Raw genomic sequence first — 19,911 nt, forward strand, 5'->3', positions numbered from 1 at the left:
TCTAGCCAAGAACAACATAAACCAGGGTGAATCAAGGGTAAGATCTGTGCAGTTATCAGTTCAGTAATACTTAGCATGAAAATATAATCCACTAAGGGAGCACGAGAGAAAACAGCGAGGCCCATGAAATGTCATGTTGCATACTCTACCAGATAGAAAAAAACCCTGGTACTTCAGATAGCTCTGGGCCAGTAATAAAATAGAGTGCAAGAAGATGATTATATCTTTTTCAGCAAAGGATTTGGTCTTGGCTAAGGAACATACAAATCCCGACACCTCCTTTTAAGCTGCCATTCAAGTTTGTAACTTTGAGGCAGGTGAGGATGAGCAATCATAGACTGCCTCCCCTCGAGAACAGCAGTATTTCAAAGCCTGCAGACAGTGTGAATCCTTTAAGGAACAGTAGAGGATCTTCTTTTTGTATACATCAAGTACATGACTAGTTAAAGCCTTTTGAGATCATAGGCAAATTTTGCAGCAGTTTCAGAAAGCAGAGTTGTTTCAATTTCGTAATAGCAGCTTAAACAGGTATCACAAAAAAAGCAAGTCTCTTTTGGCTCTAGCTTTTTATGATATCCATGATACATCATACATGATTCATCAGAGAGATGAAACTGATAACACGTTTATGCTGTGCCAGAACACAATTTTATTTTCAAAGTGTTTAGTTTACATATTATACATAAACAAAAGGAGAACAGAACTGAGTAAAAATCAGAGGTAAAAGGCAACCTACAGGGTCGTTGGGGAAACTCGTACAACCCTAAAACTTTAAAGCTAGACACTTTTATAGTGGTTAGATAACAGTGTATATTCTCTTACACTGACAACTAAGGCAATCCAAGTTAGGGCTTAAGGGTTTAAATTAGAAGACTGTTCATTGCTGAGAATTGTGTTTCCCCCAGACTTAATCACTCTTTTTACTGGAATTTTATATATGCTTAACAGCAGATAACTTCTGGAATCCATCTCCTTTCTATTGGTGGCACCAGGTCACTCACTCCTTTATCTGGAGTTCAAGATTTAGCTTAAAACCTCACATTTGTCTGTACTACTTCTGCAGAGATTGTTAGAGATATCTTAAAATTCACGGTTTAAATTTAATCATGGCATTTTCCTCTACTTTAAATAATTCTCTGTCACTTCAAGACTTTAAGTTTTAATATTTACTGGGTGTGACTTTACTATAGCCAAAGAACAAGATCTTAACTAGATTCTTGTGCAAGGTTATGTCAGCCTTGCTCAAGGAGCTTGGAGTATCTCTTGACTGAAAGATTTTTTAGGCTTAGAAATGGGAAGAAAAAAGAAGAATGTTTAGTAATGGGCAGCAACAATTTGTGAAGCTGTGTATGCAAGACAGCTACCATATGAAAAAATACTGCATTTGTCTATTGTTCCTTTGGGTGTTCTGTGCACATGAAAACATACTATGTTTCATTTCCATCTGTAAAAGGCTGTTATATTTTCAGCTAGGGAGAAAGGAATTGTATGATAAATGGAGCTTGCTGTGCCTCTTGGTGTTTGCCTTTTCTCAAAGGTTAGGACTGGAACACTGTTGCAAGAAGCAAAGCTTTGACTAAACTTATTTAAGCCAGTAAGAGTGGGCTGTTCTTTATCATATTAATTTCAGCTGACTCATGTCATTTGACCTCCCAAAACCAATGATGGTTGGTTAAGATTATATCCAAACCAGTCATAAGTTACCAATGAATCAGTAACAATATTTTGGGCTGGTATACAAAAACATCTCTTGCTCCATGTTTAGTTAGCTTGGATCCTCTTGTGGTTTGACAATATTTCACAGAAACAAAACATTCTCAACTTCAAGCAGAGTCCAGTTTCCTTAATAAGACTTTTGGTGTAAGGAGGGTAAAGAGTTTAGCCAATTTTCAGCTTAATTCCTCTTAGAGCAGCTGACATACATCTTGCATGCTCTGTGTTCAAGACTTTCCACTGTCATTTATTTTGATTATCTGATAGATGTTGTGATGTTAAAAGCATGGTATGCTGCAGATAAATCATGATACCAACTCCTTGTCATGCTAATTCTCTTTGCTTTTCCAACTGGGAGAAGAAAATATTGAAGTATTTGGATATGGAAGCCATCCTAAGGAGCATATCCTTTTTGGTTGGAGTATTTTCTGGTTTTCTCTGGTAAACTTGTAATTTGGTTGAGATATTGTTGTTGACATGCACTATGGTATAGCTTTTAGACAAATTAGTGCTAAGGAGCAATGTTTAGGAAAACCTTGAAAAATATACTTCTGCTTTAACAATATCACTTTGCTATGGAAACATTAATGTATCATATATAGTTTGTGTTTTGATGGAAATGCTTACAATGCTGTCTTTTTTTTCTAAATCTTGCAGCTACATCAAAAAAGTATTTGAAAACTGAGGTGTTCCTAAAGCTAAAATCCCCATAACTAAATAAAACACTGTGCTAAACCGTCATAGAAAAGCCAAGTAATCCATTCCCAGCAATAAATAAGCCCAAGAGAACTAAAGTGAAAGTAGTCTGTGGCTTCATACAGAGCCTGATCTTGTGGCTTTGGCACTTATTTAATGTTTTGCTCTTATATTGCATTTTTCATTCATAGTTTATGAAATGCTTCACAAAGACAAGTAATAATAGTCTGATTTTTTTGGGGTGAGGGCTAAAGAAGCACCAAGAGCTAAACTGGCTTGCTGGCAATTTAGTCAGTTCATTGTAGGCAGAAAGGATGGAGTCCTGACTTCAAATGTTGCCTTGATTTTTAGGTAGACCTCTTTTATTTTTTTTTTTAAGGAAGAAACATTGCAGGTAAATGCCTCTTAAAAACTAAATGTATTATTGCTCTTTGTTCTTTGAGGCTCAAAAGTGGAGATCTCTGTGAGACCTTGAATTCAGGACTTGCCCTAAAAGAGCTAAAAAACTGCTCAGTACCGCACTGTTTTTCAAAACTTGAGAGAATTAATGGCATGCAGAGCCAAAACAGCTCAGTCCATGCTTTTCCCTTGGAACATCATCCTCTATCCCATTAAAAATGACCTTCAGCAAAGATTTTTTTTAATGGAAACAAAGAAGGTCATAATTTAGTTTACAAAACATCCTCAAATGTTTTTAACAAGAAAATCCACATGCCAGTTTTGAGGGATTCATACAGTTTCTCTTGCTGTGTCCTTACTTTGTTAATGAGCCGGGCCTGTTTCAGCCATGACTAAATCTTTTTGTAGGAAAGAACATTTAGAAGGATGATGCATGTGGTTAAAAAACAAGAATGAGTTTCTGGAGTCTTGGGTTTAATTCCCAGCATCGCCACAGACTTCCTTTGTGACTTTGGACAAGCCACCACATCTCTGTGACTAAGTTCACTGGCTGTAAACTGATGCTAGTGGAATTTCTCTTCTTTAGAAGCAAGTTGTGAGAAGGACATATATTTAGGTATCAACTGCAGCTGTGGAGGAACTTAGATTTTTAATTTTCTAAAACTTGGGTATCCAAAAGGATTATTTAAAGGTGTGGCCATTTCCTGTGGATTGTCTCAATAACGGGAAAATGCCACAAAGCAATTTGAGTCATCTGTGTCAGCAATCTGTGGCACTTCAGTACCTCTTTCAGACAGCTTCACCACTGAACATACTTCCCTACCTGGGAGCCTGAGTCCAAGCCAGTGACACAAACCTATGGCAAATGTGTCAGAGTCAGCTAGTGATGCTGCTCTAAATAAGTTGTGGCTGGAGCTGTGGTGTAGACTGCAGTAGCAATGGAGCTCAGGGAACCTTAATAAACCAGGAGGGCCTGGCCCTCAGGTACTGTGGGAGGTGGCTAGGGGTATCAGCCTAGTGGATGACATCCAAAAGATCAAGTGGCAGATTGTCCATTGACAGAGGAATAACTTAGTCCATGTATCAAAGGCAACCTGTGCTAGATCTGATGGAGGACAGATTTTTTTAGGTTTCCAAGCCTGCATCTTAACTAGAAGGCCTCTCCAGTAGTAATTATGGACACATTCAATTCACATAAAAGCTTTGCTCTTCTGTTTTCTGAACAGTTAAACTGTGAGTTGCATTTGCCAAGGAGGCTGAAAAAATCTCCTTGTTCATCTAGTCCAAGCCATATTCATGGCTGAATATGTTTGCACTGATATTTGTCATATTTATGCAGATTGCTTTATAATGTGGTCAAGCACTGTCCACAGAAAGCATCAGTAGCCTGTGGTGGGCAGGTTGTAATTCTGCTTAAGTGCTTGGCTCTTCCTACGGGGAAGGGAGGTGAATGAGCACTTGCCCTTGGGTCTTTCACTTAATGCTCCTTTTCCCTCAGGCAACAATGCCAGGGGAGGTGACAATCATCTTATCATCTGCTGTGGCATCTACTCTTCCTCCTCTCCTCGAGGCAGAGGGCAGGGAGCAAAGAAGATGCTTTTTTAAAAATGGCTTCATTATTTCTTTTCTTCCTCCCACACCAATGAAATTTGCTTGAAATTAGCCATCTCACTGCTGACTTTCTAGGCCACTACACAAAACGGAGAAACAAAGCTGTGGCTACAGTTGCTCAGCCTGAGCCAAAAAGCACTAAATGACAAAATATGATTTGCAAGAGCCAGGTCGCAGAGTCCAAGAAAGACAACAGCTTGTACACAGGGGAGGAAGAGGATGTGGAATTGGTGGGATAAGTATGTTTGTTAGAAGGGGATGGGCTCTGTTAAATATTCTTCCAACTGCTATCATCTGTGAAAAACTGTATCAGGGAGTTATTTTCCACAATGAAATAGGAAAATATTTCATAGGTGCCACCCTGTCCATATTTTGTTGGTCAGTTCCACTGCATATAAACAATATCTGTAACATGGAGTTATAATTATATGCTTCCAACAAAAATAATGCGAGAGGATAAGATTCTTTGATTTTTCTAGTATGACTAAAAGCCACAAATATAAAATATTGCATCAGACACTTTGGACTCCAGAAATCTTCACTCTTGGGTTGTAGAAACATGATGTTTAGATAAGCTGTTGGTAAGAACTGGAACTTGCTGGGCCTCAATTCTTCCACTTTGTGAGTTGCAAGAAAGTCTGATTAAAATTAAATACCTGTTCTTTAGACCTCTAGTTTTTTTATCTGTTGTATTTTCAGAGTCCTTGGAAGAGTTTTCTTATCACTAATACAGAATATCTAGGCTCCTTTATGTGTGTAAGAATTGCTTTTGATTGCATCCCATCAAAAAAAAAAGTCTTAAAGTATCTGTGATATAAGTGATTTTTTATCAATGGATCCCAATCAACTGATATAATCTGTGTGTCTTCAGCTCCGCTGTGTTTAGAAACAGCATTGGGTTTTTTCCACTTCTGGAGTGCAGTAGTCTCTTCTATTGTTGATTCTTTATCCATAGTACAGTACATGTGACTGTCATTAGAGCTTCTTTGCGTGTTTTTTAGTACAGCACCTACTATGGGGTCTTTGCTTACTGAACTAAAACGGAAACTGCAGTTTCTCCTCCATCAGGTTTCTCATCTGTAACAATTCCTTTTGTTATTGAGAAATCTCAAACATACGAGTCTACAGTGGAAACGGACTAAAGGGTTGCACTGCTGGTATGACGATTCTTTAACATTCTCTGGTATTGCTGGGTAATCTTTTAGGGCAGATTCAAGAGCTACTCATCAACTGCCATGTACAAGGCAAAGAACAGCAGAGAAAATGTCTTCTACAAAGAAAGCAAAGGCCACTTAGAATGTGACACAGAACTTGGAAAAAAAATATTTTTATTCTGGTAAATTGCCTGGTTTGGATCATGGTTTCTTGACCCCTCCCACCCACTTCTAGATACACACAAATTTTTGTTTTTCATATTCAAGGGTTTTCTTTTGCAAAAGTCTTCATAATAATTAGAAATAAATGGCTTCCTAATGTCTTTTTTTCCTTGGAAAACAATGGTTTAAATTAAAGGAAAAATGTTTTTGCCCAAAATACAAACAAACATACAAGAGTTCCATAAAACCCCAAAGTTGGGAGGAAGTAGAACTGCCAGTGGTTTGAGAAAACCACAGCCAGGTTCTTGTGTCCCTATGGAAAGTGGTTTTTTTCTCATTAGACTGCCTTGTTAAACCCTTCTGTATTCCAAATGTGTACTATCTATTTAACTGTTTGCTTTTAGCATGATTTCTCCTTTTAAAGATGACAGTATTTAAACCTAGCAACATGTTGTTTTAAGATCAACAGTTTAACAAGAACAAAATCTGCCTCCCAGACTCAGCTGCCTGCCTGCCTGCCTTCCAAAATACTTTGTTCTGAAGAAGCTGATGGCAGTGATAAATGTAAGAGAGTTAGAGCTCTGCAGTTATTGTCAGCAAGTTAGCTTTATGGGTTGGGGATTAGACCTTTGATGTCTTATCGAGTTTCTGCCCTGCGTGAATCAGTTGCTTACTTGATTTAAATTATAAAAAGAAATGCTCTGTTGTGATATTGTCTCATACTGTGTCTTCGTCATTTGAGATGCCCTCCGTGTTCTTTAGTTCCCCAGGAAGAGAAGGCAACCAGCCATATGGAGAGTGGCCAGTTGCCTGCTGATCATGATAGGCATTAAATAGAGTTGCATAGAAACTCAGATATAGAAAAGCCCTGTTTAGCTGAGCCTTTCTGTCCCCCCACAAAGGGAGATTGTTCCCTACAGGCCTGTAACACAACATCCAGTACTGTTTCACTTTAGTTTTTGAGGGGGTCCCCGTATTCCTTTAGTAAGTTTTGTCCTCTTCACTGAGGTAAGAGCTTCTTATGAAGTTGTCTTTTTGACATCCCCCAGTGTAATTGCTGCTGGACTGGTGGAGAGCTAGTGGGGCTTGGGCATGTGGTGGGAAGAGAGCAGAGGTGAGCTATGAAGGAGGCCTCCCTTTCGTGATTCCAGGGAATGATGAGGGTGGCAATACGTCACCCTGGAGATGACTGTTTGAGCCCACCTAGAAGCTAATTTTCAGGGTTTTGCCTGTCCTATGTGGATGAGGAGGTTTCTGGCCTTTCTGACAGACATTCAGCCTAATGCTTCTTATGTTAAGTAATAGGTCATTGCTCTTAGTTTTATTGTTTTAAGCTACCTCAGACACTTTAAGGGTGTGTGTTGATATTCTTCAATCCCCAAATAAATCCCTCAAATACAGAGATGTTGATCTGGCTTAGATTTTATTTGCACTTTAAAATAGCTTTTCAACATTTTAGAAGCCAAAATACTTTTCATGTGAGCAGCCTTTGAACAAGATTAAAAAGTAAAATGTGTCTATTTTCTCAAATCGTAGCTGTGGTTATTAAAGACACCAACCAGGCACATTAGCTGTGTGCGAGGAAACTGGGTAACAGGATGACTGGGCTAGTCCACTTGTATTCTGAAAGCTGGGTCAGTACTCATGAAAAGCTTAAGTAAACTAGAGGATAATTCAATACATAGACAATGCATCCCACTGTTTCTCTGTTTACTTTCTCCCTGTGTGACTTCTGGCAACTGAGAAGAAACACTATAAATGACAGCAACCAGCCAAAGAAAAGATTATGAATAACAATACCACAAGAATGAAGGGCATAAAGTTACCAGTGACTTGGGAAAAATGCAGAACACTGGACACATGACACATCTAGAAAGTAGTGGGTTGCAGTACATGTAGAACGGAATACCTTCAGATTAGAAACCCTTTCAGTTTGAGTTTCAGTATAAATTTGTCTCTGGTGACACAAGGTCTGTTTATCTGTAAGTGTTTTTTGACTCTGTTGAACCTCTACGCTTTGCTGGTAATACTCTGAAACCAAGAGAAGTAATGCCACTGGACACAGAGAAAGAAAACCTACATATTTACTGAAGAAATAAAAAGGCTGAGATCTCTGCTGTACGTATGTGCAAAGGACAGCACCTTCCTGATAAGAGTTCTCTTTCTTCTTTACCACATTTTTAACAGTTCTGCTTTCAGCACTGTATTTGAGACTGTCATGCTTTCCATCGCAATCTACAGTTCAATTTTCAGGCACCATTTACAGCAAGCTGATACCCTACATTTAGATACCAGTGAATTTTTTTGATGGTGCAAAATGAAAGAAACCAGCTGTTTATGTTAAACTGGAGTTCAAAATAAGTATAATAAAGATGACAGGGAGATGTTTTGACCCCTGAAAAGCCAGGTAAACTGTTTTTTTGGGAGGGGGAAGTGCAGTCTATCTGTCCTTGCTGTGATGCACTTTTATTACTTCTGAATACAGTATTAAATGTGTGAGCTGTTTTCGTCTATAGTGATTACACTAGGCTCAGTTTGCAAAAATGAGTAGTTTTGGGAAATATGGAGGACTCTTAGTCTTGGAAGTGAATGAATGTAGTCAGATAATGGGTGTTTTAGTGTCACTGGCAGTGCTTATCGTGTCCTGAAAATTAAGACCATTTGTTCAGTTGTAGCTATATGAGGTCAATGCTAACAAATTGGTTGTTCATACATTGTTTCTGATGCTTAGACTTTGCAGCTTCTGGCATGACTCATTTGGAGTGAGTAGTCTGTGCTTCCGAAGACTATATTGTAGGAAAATTCAAATGAATCAGTGAAAAGTCCTTCTGAAAGGGTAGTTCACCAGGGCTGAATGCTACTTAATAGGAGCCCAAGCCTGCTGCTATTGAAGTCTGTGTATTTACCTTAGTAGGGATGGAACCAGATCCTAGAATTAAGCTATTCAAGAGAATAGCCCTTCAAGAGGTATGATTGCACTACCTTGAAGTTTCTTTCCAAGACAAAGCCAAATGGAAGAAAAAAAGAAAAGACTTAGATCCCTTATTCTTGTAGTGTTTCCTGGTATCCTATACTCAGAATGCTTAAACAGTACAGAAAGCTCTTTTGCTGTAACTTCCCCTGTGCCTCCAGAGACCAAAACAATTCAGTTCATTTTCGATCAGAACTATACTGAAGAGAAGAAAAAAACTGCTCAACTGGTACTTTTGAACCCATTGCAGCGTCCTTTTCCTCCCTGCCTCCCAACAATTCTTTATATTAGCTGTGGTTCTCTGCCTCCAAAACCCCAGAATACTTCCATTAGTAGATTAGAAATACTAAAATACCATTGAGCCACCAAATCACATGAAATCTCCTTCAGCTGGTGAGCTGTTGGGAGGAACTTTATTTGTGATATGGTAATGATGAAACTTGGGCTTGCATGTGTAATAAATTGATGTCCATCCTTTCCTCAAAGCATGAAAGAATGTGTGTCACTTGGGTTTGCTTCAATTTCAGCTCAGTCCTTCCTAGTTTACATGGTTGCACAACTGAGAAGTTTTGTCTTTTTTTAGTTATTTGTGAAACAGCAGTAAAAAGAAGTGATGGATGTGCTGACATTCAGCCCTGCCATCCCTCCATCAACACAGTAAAGCAGAGCTCACTTAAAAAAAACACCTGTTGAAGCAACAAACATTTAAAAAATAACATGCCAAAGCAAAACATATAAATCGAAGCACAACCCTGTTTAATAATCAGTTTTCTGTGCTGGTCATAAAAAGATGGTACTGTAGTTTTGGCAGTGAGTCTCCAAGAGCTCCACTGCACTCCAGGCACTGAGGGAGTAAAGCAAAACACTGTCCTAGTCGATAGGTAATGTGGCACTGACTTTGGGTACTGACCCAAGGTTTATTAAAAAAAATGAAACACCAACACCATCACCACCACGATAACAACAGAACCCGACAAAACCCCCAGCAAACCAACCCTCACCTCCCCACTCAGTGAACTTGCATGCTCTAGCTGGTTCCTGCAACCATCCTTGCTAAAGTTTACTTGGAAAAGGTTTGCTGTCATAAGTTACAATGAAGAGTTTAATGATATATTATGAGGCAAAGGTGGTGTGTGTGTTCAGAGGTTTAAAAGGGTCCTTTTCAATAAAATGATGTCTCAGCAGGCATTAGAGACAATTCTCCCTTTTCTGTGCCTTGCAGATGCACAGACACCTACAGAGACTTTATTGGTAATGTTCTCTTTGAAACCTAAAGCCATCTCTGTTTTGGTCATCTGGAACCCTAGACTTTTAATGTTTCTTCCCCTTTATTTTTCTTTGACACTACGGGCTGGGTCAATCTCATAGGACTTCAACCATTTACAGGACAGCTAGTTGATCAGTCTCTCCAGTTCAGAAAGTGGAAGGGACATTTCTAGGATATGATCTATCTTCTCCTAAGGTAAATCTTATCCTAAAGGTGTTGTTTTCTAGTTTCTTTAGTCTATAGCAACTAGTTATATTTATATATATATAGCTATATATATATAGCAACTAGTTATGAAATCATGATCGTGGCGGGCTGCCCTGGAGAGTGCTGCACTATTGTGGCTGGAAAAATAATTTTTTTATGTGAACAGGGATAAATGAACTTTCAAGAACAGATGATCGCTTCTAGATGTCTGCGATAACCTCACTGAAGTCAGTAGTCTGCTTACTTGTCAGGTAGTGGAATATGATTCTGATTTACACCATGAACCTTTACCATGGAGAACAGGCACAGAAATGTTTTGATGAGGTTCTTTGTTGTAAGTGCAGATGACCTTGCCCACTATAATAGCAGGAACGGGCTCATTCTAGCTCATCAGAATGGTATCTGAGTAGGCCTGTGTGTGGTGGCTTTCTGTGTAAATTCTTCCATGCGAGCTTAACCTCGATGATGATGGCCTGTATGTTTGGGCAAAGGAGAAGCTCACAGTTTTAAGTAGGCAGCTCTGGGCTTGTCCTGGAACAGTCAGGAAGGACTGTTTTGCTTCAGTGAGACAGTGCAAGGGGAACTGATCGGTTAGATAGGTTAAGTACAGCAGTTGTCATCTTGAAGTTGTCTTCTGGTACTGTCCTAAATAACTCAATAACAAGGATAAGGGAGCTTAGGTTTTCCATATGTTTCAGCACTAGGGTTGAATGCTTTTCCATGGCACTGAGATGAGAGTAGGGTTTGTTCTGTAAATGTACCTTTCTCTTCATTCCTTGGTCAAAAAAGTAATGAAATAAATATTAAAAAAATGAGTGGCGGTTTAATAAAGCAGATTAACTGAAACAAACTAGCTGGTTAGAGCGCTCTCTAATGCAGACAGTAACATGTTGATGTTTAAACATCATTACCTTTTTCTGAAATATACATGGCAATATGACTTTACATATTATAGCCTGCACGTGTGGATATATATAGACAATGGTATGTGTGTATAAATATATACACATACATACACACACACACACACACACACACATTACTATTGTCTAACTCATTTTCCCATTGCAAATGAGCCCAGAGGGAACAAAATATTCCTAGCTTGGAGATTTCCACATCTGCCCTTCAGGCAGCTATCAGACAGAAACAGCATGGCTGCATAAATCACTGTAAATCAGCACATTTTTCAACAGCACAAAGCCCTAAGCACAGAACCACTTTAGAGCGTGCTGCTCCATAGTTTGTTCACAGACCTCCCATGCCAGCAGCAGGGAAGTCAGGCCGTTCTATTCAACATCTTACAGTAACCAGATACAGGATAAAGAAATTGCCTTCAAAGCTATAGTCTGCACTAGGCTTTTCCAAGCAAAACAGTGATGTCTAGCATCCATCTTTTCTCTTCTCCTTGTTTTTCAGGCCTTTTTGGCCCTCAGTCTGCCAGGATGAGTTGTTATTCTCCTGTTTTGCAAGCAGGCTTGAACTTCATTTTAGATTCTGAAGAAGTAGTTTACACTTGGTTGGAGAGAAGGTCTGTATGTAAGTTTTAAGGTGTCCATAAAATGCAACAGAATAAAACCCTGTTTTCAGTAGGTTTAAATACCTAGTCTTAGTGGTGGGTGTGTAGGTCCAATGGAAATCGAAGGGGTCTATAAATTGAAGAAAAGTTGAAAACCTCTGATGAACCATCCAAATCCACGAACTTGAAAGGCTTTCTTTTTCCTAGTGCACAGACTCTAACCTGATCTTACAGAAGAGGATGGAGTTTATTTCCACAGACAGAAAAGAAGCAGTTTCTGGGACTTTAACTGTAGTAGGAAAACTTATGTTAGAGCAACATAAAAATAGGTTTAGCATAGTTATGAGTTATGTTTTGTGTGCAGCCTGTTTGTGTTAAGGATGTCTCTACAGGACGGCAAGAAATCTTTCTTATAAGCTGGCCAGAAAAAAAAAGAATTTGGGGAACACTCCCCTGCCTTGCTCAGATTAATCAAATAGTGGCCTCTGACCAAAGACAATCCACAGCTGTGCGCTATATTGTGAAATGTAGAGCAGAGCATTTCCCATTACTGTTTAAAAAGCTGTGAGCCAGATTCAATAACTAATCTTTACACCTCAGCCTAAATGCATCTGTCGTCAGCTTCTCCTCCAATGGAGAGAGATGTCTGTGCTCCCCATGTCCGGACTGTAACACTGCTCTGGACTCTTCTGCTTTCTTGCACTGGCAGTTTGGTTTGTAGATGTATCCACTGTTGACTGTCTAACCGTGCATCAATTTTATCCCAATATTCTCTGTGATCCGCTAGGTGGAAGGGGAATTGCTCTGCACTGTAGATGGTGGGATCACAGATTTGGAAATGCAGAAATGTGCATGTGACTCTGTTTCATCAAAGGTCTTTTCTGCTGTAGCAGTGATGTGGCAGCAGGATGTAGACCAGAGACAATGACACTGAATCCCTGCATAAGCATGGGTAGTATAGGATAAAGAGAATATATGTGTTATGCCATAACAGTGAACAAGTTTATGGACATCTTATCTTGATAAATGGTTTAATAGCACAGTAAAGAAACCATCAAATGCCTACTCTTGAGGTACTGGAAAAAACTTTCTCATGGACTGTAACATGTTGCTTGTGGTTGAGGAAATAAGCATCCTGATAATCCACAGCCCAGATGTGGGACCAGTGACAAAAACAGAGATTAAAGATAAAGCAGAGCAGAAAACAGAGCAGAAATAATTTTCCCCAGTATAAGCAAGGTTTCAAGTATACTACTTCATACTCTGACAATTCCAGTGTTACCAAACTCCAGTAACAGAAGCATGACAGACCACTGGGGCCACTAGCGATACGGGGAGGGGATCACATTTCAACTGGTATTAAGACCCTTTGGTGCATGAGACAGTGAAGGAAAACACTGTAATTCCGTGACACTTGAAATACATGACAGTAAATAATATTTTATCAATGCTTATATCTGTCAATGACTACATGCAGTTTATAGTGATTTTGGTTTTATTAACTGGGGTAAACTTAATAATCAATAATTTTTCTAATATAGTCCCATTACTGTTCTTTCTTCCCAGAAATACTACCTGAGAATTTAAAGCAGTGCCTAGTATAGAATAGTAGGCCCCTTGGAAATTGGGTGTTGTAAAGTGTAATGCTTTGGAAAGGCTGAAATAGATTGGAGGCTGTAAAATTTTTTAAATGATATTAAAATATAAAGCAGAAGACAAGTTAAAGTAACTCCAGTTGAGGAGCCATGCCTGTTAATCTGTAGCATAAGCTCAAATTTGTAGTTGAAAACAATTTTCTTACACTTGACTAGGCTGGTTTCTGTGTGATTAGGGGCAGGAACACCTCTCTGTTAAAAGTGGTTTGCTTTTTAATAGGCATTAACCATAATTGTCTCATTTTTGCTGGTTGTTCAAAATAGTTCCACCTCAGGTTGGTCAACTTAATTTCGGTTGCTACCAGCATTCAACAGAAATGCTGCTTTAAGCTCGTCTTTCAGTGAATCACGTTTGTACAATAACAGATTTGTTTGTTAAATGAACTTAATGACAGGAATAGATGTGCCAGTATTCAGGGTGAGTCACCTTCTTGTCCATCTAGAACCATCTTTCTCTCTCTCTCAACTGTTCTATTTTAATCAAAAGGAATATTTTCACAGGAGAGTACAGCTCTGAAATGTGCATCAGTATGATCCCAGTTTTTGTGACACTGACTCCGCTTGTTCCTGTTGAAACAAATGGCAAATCCCATAGCCCTTGCTTGTTTCAGCATTTCTAGTAGTTTTGACATATTGATTCCTTTGGCTACATGTGAGCAAATAATACTTTTTTAGGCTTGTATCATCTTATGCTGCTGTAGCAAAGATGACAAGGGAGTACTTTCCAAATGCCAACCATATACTTTCTATCTTCTTTTTTTAAGTAAGTACATTTGCTAGTCTCTCTTGTATGCTATCTTTTCTCACAGCTGCTTGCCTTTTTGTCCTTCCTGCTCTTAAATCCCTCAGTTACTCTAGGTTGGTGGAAATTGTTTAATGTACAACCCAAATTCTCCAGTGAGGTTTGGCTAACCAACAAGCTATTCAAGTGGTTTTGTCTCTTGGGTATGTCTCCATCCTCTGCTTTTCCAGGTTGCTTGAGTATCCTTGAACCCATAATTTACCCTAATCTCCTCTAAGGCTTTGAAATAATGAAATACTTAAATACAACTCTTTGGATAAATGCTTTTTAAAATATAGCTTTATCTGTGAACTATCACGCTCTTAAGGGAGTGGATTTTGTTCCTGGGACGATTAAGGAGATTTTCTGTCCACAGTATTACTGTGGTTTGCCCGCTGTGATCAGGCATACCCATTGTAAGTCCTGCAACAACTCAAAACAGAAAAGATGAGGAAAGTCTGGGAGAAAAATGGGACAGAGGCTAGACTGTTGCTCTGCTTTTTGTGGTGCCTGGGTGCAGTTCCCTGATCCACCACATGATTCTCTGTGGGTCGTGAAGCCTTCCTGTGCTTTGGAAAAATGATTCTCTGCTCAACAGGGATGTTGCTGAGGATAAATTAAGGGTGGCAAAGTGCCTAGGCATTACAGAGGGGTAGTCTTATACCCACAAAAAGGCTGTACTCAGATCCTTACTTCACAAAATAGGAAAAGGGAGATCAATTGACTTGCCATCACCAAATCCACAGGGGAAGTCTGAGGCAAAGCAGGGGACTGGATCCGGTTTTTCTCCCAGAGGCCCCATGTGGTCCATTTTTCCATGAAAAGTCCTTTTTACCACCCTAGCTGGGCCTGAACCTGGTGTCCTGCAGATGCGCCTCAGGCAAGGAAGGGTGGCTTGGAGGACCTCACTGGGGGGCCCCAGCCTGCAGCTCATCAGGGCGCCCGGGCAGTGTCACGAAAGCCTGTCTTCACTGCTGCTCATTTTGCAGGTGAAGGGAGATGACTTCAGTTTTTCTCCCTACCCACTCAGCTCAGCTAATTATTGATTTCTGTAAGCAAGAAGGATCTGCAAAACAGCACTAAAATGGGTTGAAAAGGAGCATCTCTTTTCCACTTTTGGAGCTCTATAGCTAAATTTCAAGAAGAAAGGTTTGGGGTTTGTGTGTAATTTGTGAATGATTTGTGAGTAATTTGCTTCTGGAGATAATTGTTAAAAATGAAAAATTGCTCAAAAACATCAGGAAAAGGAAGCTTTTCTTTTTATGTTATTGTGCCACTAAAATATAAAAATTCTCATCAAAATGCAACCATATGACTAATTTAAAGTGATACCTTTCAGATTGTCTCTCCACTTTCAGGCACACTCTCTAGATAGACATCTGTATTTCCTCATGTTAAGTGACAGCAAATGCAAATAGGCCACTGTTTAAGTATGAAGATTAAAGAGATTTATGATTGTCTTTATAATTTTTTTTTTGTGTGTGTAATAAAATGCAGGGAAACTATATACAGCAAATGTTTTCTGATTTTTTTACATTGTACTACTCTTTCCTGCTGAAATACTGTTCTTTGTTCTCTTTTTTTGCTTGAAATTTTCCTCCTAGTAGTCCAAGTTTCCAGTCTGAAGTTCAAAATTTTCTGTATCCGAGGTTTGTGATAATGAAGTAGCACCACTGAAACTTCAGCTGGATGAAGGCTTTTGATCAGGTGCCTCCTAATGCTAAGGAGAATGATTATCTCCTGGTAGCTGTATTACTGGCTTAATTTTGTGCTTATTCAGAAACAGAAAAAGGATGAAGAAATTAATCTGAGGACTTTTCAAGTTCACCTCATCCCTAGTCCCCGCTTTTCAGGAGCTCAGAGGATAAAGTACTATCTTTGCTTTTGGCTGTCTTTGGTTTTGGCTGGCATGCAGCAACTTCAGAAATTATTAGTTCTTTGGCAGCACGTTTCAGGGTGAGCAGCTCCTGCTTTCCACAGTGCCAAGAGCGGTGCCAAACTCATGAGCCTTGCCTGCCATTTTGGGGGTGGAGGGATGAAGAGTTACTCCAGGTACAGTGTGACTTTGTGGCAGAACTAGAAAGGGGAGCATCTGATGAAAGTCACAATAGGAACAAACAAAATTACTTCTGTCAGCCTATACCCGCTCACTCTCTTCTGGAGGAGATGAGATGGAATTTCTGAGAAAGGGAGAACGTGGTGCAATGGCAGAACTGACAGGGTTTGAATAGCCAGGACCTTGCAGGGCTCTCCAGTGTGAGAAAAGGACATGAACTTCCCTGTGCCGGTCCAGAAAAAGACACCGTAGCCCACAGGTGACCCACACTGGTACAAGAACAGCCCCCAGGGACTGTGCCCCATGGGCAATACATGCTGGAGCAGGGACATCCCTGCGGGTTTGCAGTCATAGGCAACCCATGCCAGGCTCAGCCCATGCTCAAAACAGCAGTCAGAAGATTTTTTTGGTTGGTAACAAGTTGAATTTTTTGGCTCAAGACTGTTTTGCACACAGCACACAGCCTAGTTCAGGTTTTGTCTTCCTTGTTTGCCATTGTGGGACATTTTGGAATGGCAGCTGACTCATAGAATCATGGAATCATTTAGGTTGGAAAAGACCTCTAAGATCATCGAGTCCAACTGTAAAACTAACACTGCCAAGTCCAACACTAGACCATGCTCCTAAGCACCACCCTTCACCAGCTTCATTGCCCATCTCTGGACACACTCCAGCACCTCAATGTTTTTCTTGTGGTGAGGGGCCCAAAACTGGACACAGAATTCAAGGTGCAGCCTCACCAGTGCCAGCACAGGGGGATGGTCTCTTCCCTGGTCCTTCTGGCCACACTGTTTCTGCTACAAGCCAGGATGCTATTGGCCTTCTTGGCCACCTGGGCACACTGCTGGCTCATATTCAGCTGGCTGTCAAGCAGCACCCCCAGGTCCTTTTTCTCCAGGTGACTTTCCAGTCACTCCTCCACAAGCTTGTAGCATTGTGTGGGGTTGTGGCCCAGGTGCAGGACTCCATAGTTCATGTTACAAGAGTGGTCTCACTGGAAGAACTGCAAGCCTATAACATTTCCCTTGTCAATCTTGGCATGTATTTTTATAGGCAAGCATACACACAAATACAAACATTTCTATAAAACACATCTGAAATTTCTGTTTTGTTGAGGCATCTTTAGATTTTGACTAAGAACATTGCAAAAATAAATGATCTGTTTTGTTTCGTAAGGTGCTTTGTAAGATTTTCCTACCTCGCTCATTTTCTTTTCAGACCTCTTGCACTGAGGCCATTGGAGATATTGCAGGTGTAATTTTAGATAAGCATTGATGTTAAAAATCCTATTTGGATCTCAGAACAGACTTTTCAGCTTGTTATTTTAGAGTAGTTAATGCATAGCTAATAAAATAGACAAGTTTCCATTGCTGTCTCATTTTTCTTATGAAGAATATTTCTGCCATAACCATTTTTGCTGTAACAGCTCCAAGCCACTGTTTTCATAATGGTTGAAGGAGATTCAGAGATTTCCTAATTGTGATAGTGGATGTTGTGTATGTTAAAGAAATGTTGCAATCACTATCATTTCAAAGCAGCAGCTGAATAACCCCAGATATGATGGATCAGCTAGTATTTGAATAGGCTATAAAGGCAGAGTTTTCTTTTCAGTTTTGGGTAATATTTGTACATCTTCCCTGGGGAAAGGGATGACGAAACAGTTTTTGCATGGAAATAGCATTCCTGAAACAATAATTTATTAATTTCTAGTTTTTGAGAGTGGACCAAGACAAAGACAGAGAATGCAGCCTGGACTGTGCAGGTTCCCCTCAGAAATCACTCTGTGCATCTGATGGAAGAACTTTTCTGTCCCGGTGTGAATTTCAACGAGCGAAATGCAAAGACCCTCAGCTGGAAATAGCCTACCGGGGAAACTGCAAAGGTGAGCAAATCAAATTTTCCTTCATCATAATGAAAAATAACAGACTTTAAATAGTTTTTGAAAATTTCTGTGTGTTGAAAACTAGGAGCGCTGTACATGAAGAGTTTTCTAAAAGCAAGTAGGTTGAAATCCATCCTGTTAATTCTATAACAATATGCTACATAAAGATACATTAATTTTACCCGTGAGCAAAAGTATGACTCTCTGATCCATTTACACTATAAGTCACTATTAAGGCAATTGCAAGGTTAGGGCCTTATTCTGAAGGACCGTATCATTGGCAGGCTCAGAGTAACTTAAGATTGTTATCTCCCGAGGTTTCTTGCTACTGCAGTAGGGTATTTTGAGGTAAAGATGGTCAAATTCAGTCTTGTGTTTCCTACCTGCAGTCATTTGGAGGAAGGGCAGTGGGGAGGGAAGGGAAAAAAAAAGAAAAAGGTTTGTAATGTTTAGAGCCCTCACAGGCCATTTCTACCTACATCATCTACTCTTTTACATCTAATCTCTGCTGAGAGAAACTGCAATGTGCAACTGTAGCATTTCAGCTCCAATACTTACAAAGTATTCACAGTTAAATCTTTTCACTTTTAGAGTAGCCTGGTGGTGGAGAAAGCAGTTCCTTACTGAAATGTAGGGTGATTCCCAACACAATGATCTTCTTTCTAAGATGTAAGAATAGCAGTGGTCATAAAGATTTACTTTCCCTTTCTCTCTGTCCAAAAGAGAGGGGCAGGGGGGCTGGTGGTGAGAAAACCCCAGGGACCACACCGATTGAACCTCTAGGAGGCAATTTTCCACATCATCTCTCTCCATTAGCTCCAGCAAACCTCTGAAGCATCAAGACTGCTTCAAAGAAACATTCTGTCTCATCTTCTGCCTAGATGAAATCCTATGCTCATTCTTCAGCTCTTTCATAATAAGCCATTGTATTAGCTGATGGATCTATTTACTTTTGTGAACAAGGATAACATAATGAAGCTACCTGAGCCAAAGCTTTTGTTACACTCATGAACGACAGAGAGGATTATTGTGCACTTTGTATTTGTTCATTTTATACATTAGAGCATTATAGAATTTTATGCAAATCAGTTTTGAGTGGTTTCAATTGTTTTTTCCTCTTACCATATTGACAATGTCATCTGCAAGATTTTTTTTTCCATAAAGATGTATTGAATTGCTCTACTGAAGATGTCTTCAGCAATGCTGGCAAATTCTGTGCAGTCAAGAGCTATAATTTGGAGAAGTGCTCATCTGCCGTTTATTTATTAATGAATAGTGTGTCAGTACAATTGTAGACTTGGAATTAGACACCTTAGGCAGCTTAAGTATTGCTAATAGCAAGTACACACCATGCCCTCATCAATCAGATGTTTTAAATCTTACAATTAAATTAATGCAAACATCATTCTAATGTTTAAGTATTTTTTCATTTGATTGTCAATAGACACATGATTGCCAATAACATACTTGGTCAATATCAGCAACAGATCAGTGCTCTTTTAAATTTTACATTTTCACGGTATTGCTTATTCAATTAAAGCAGTCAGATTTTGAAGTGACCAATGTCTTTATTCCCAGCTGTGGCTGCAATAATCAGAAATATTTCAAGCTGTAAAAATATGTTTTGGAGAAGAAAAAGGAGATTCATAAGCCTATCTGAAGTTTCAGTGTTAGCATTGCTAGAGCTACTTTTGATAGTCCCATCAAACATTCTTCTGAAAGAGCTAAGGAAGTCCTCAGATTAAGACCTCTCTTGAGCCAGTTGCTTTTGGGTGGTGAAATTTGTTGTCACAGGTGATACTTTGACCAAAGAGCAGAGGGTTGTTTTAGTAGGGCTAATC

The 19,911-nt window shown here is 39.5% G+C and overlaps 1 protein-coding gene across 7 annotated transcripts in view; it reads left to right on the plus strand.

Annotated features, from left to right (window-relative positions):
* SMOC2 (SPARC related modular calcium binding 2) overlaps positions 1–19,911 on the plus strand; it is a 149,378-nt gene that overhangs the window by 28,876 nt on the left and 100,591 nt on the right. For all 7 annotated transcript variants that reach the window (XM_037392066.1, XM_037392067.1, XM_037392068.1 and 4 more), the window contains exon 2: positions 17,899–18,070. In XM_037392066.1, the coding sequence (XP_037247963.1) occupies positions 17,899–18,070 (172 nt within the window). The remainder of the gene's footprint in view (positions 1–17,898; positions 18,071–19,911) is intronic.

The sequence above is a fragment of the Falco rusticolus genome, chromosome 6 (genome assembly GCF_015220075.1).
Source record: "Falco rusticolus isolate bFalRus1 chromosome 6, bFalRus1.pri, whole genome shotgun sequence".
Taxonomy (NCBI): domain Eukaryota; kingdom Metazoa; phylum Chordata; class Aves; order Falconiformes; family Falconidae; genus Falco; species Falco rusticolus.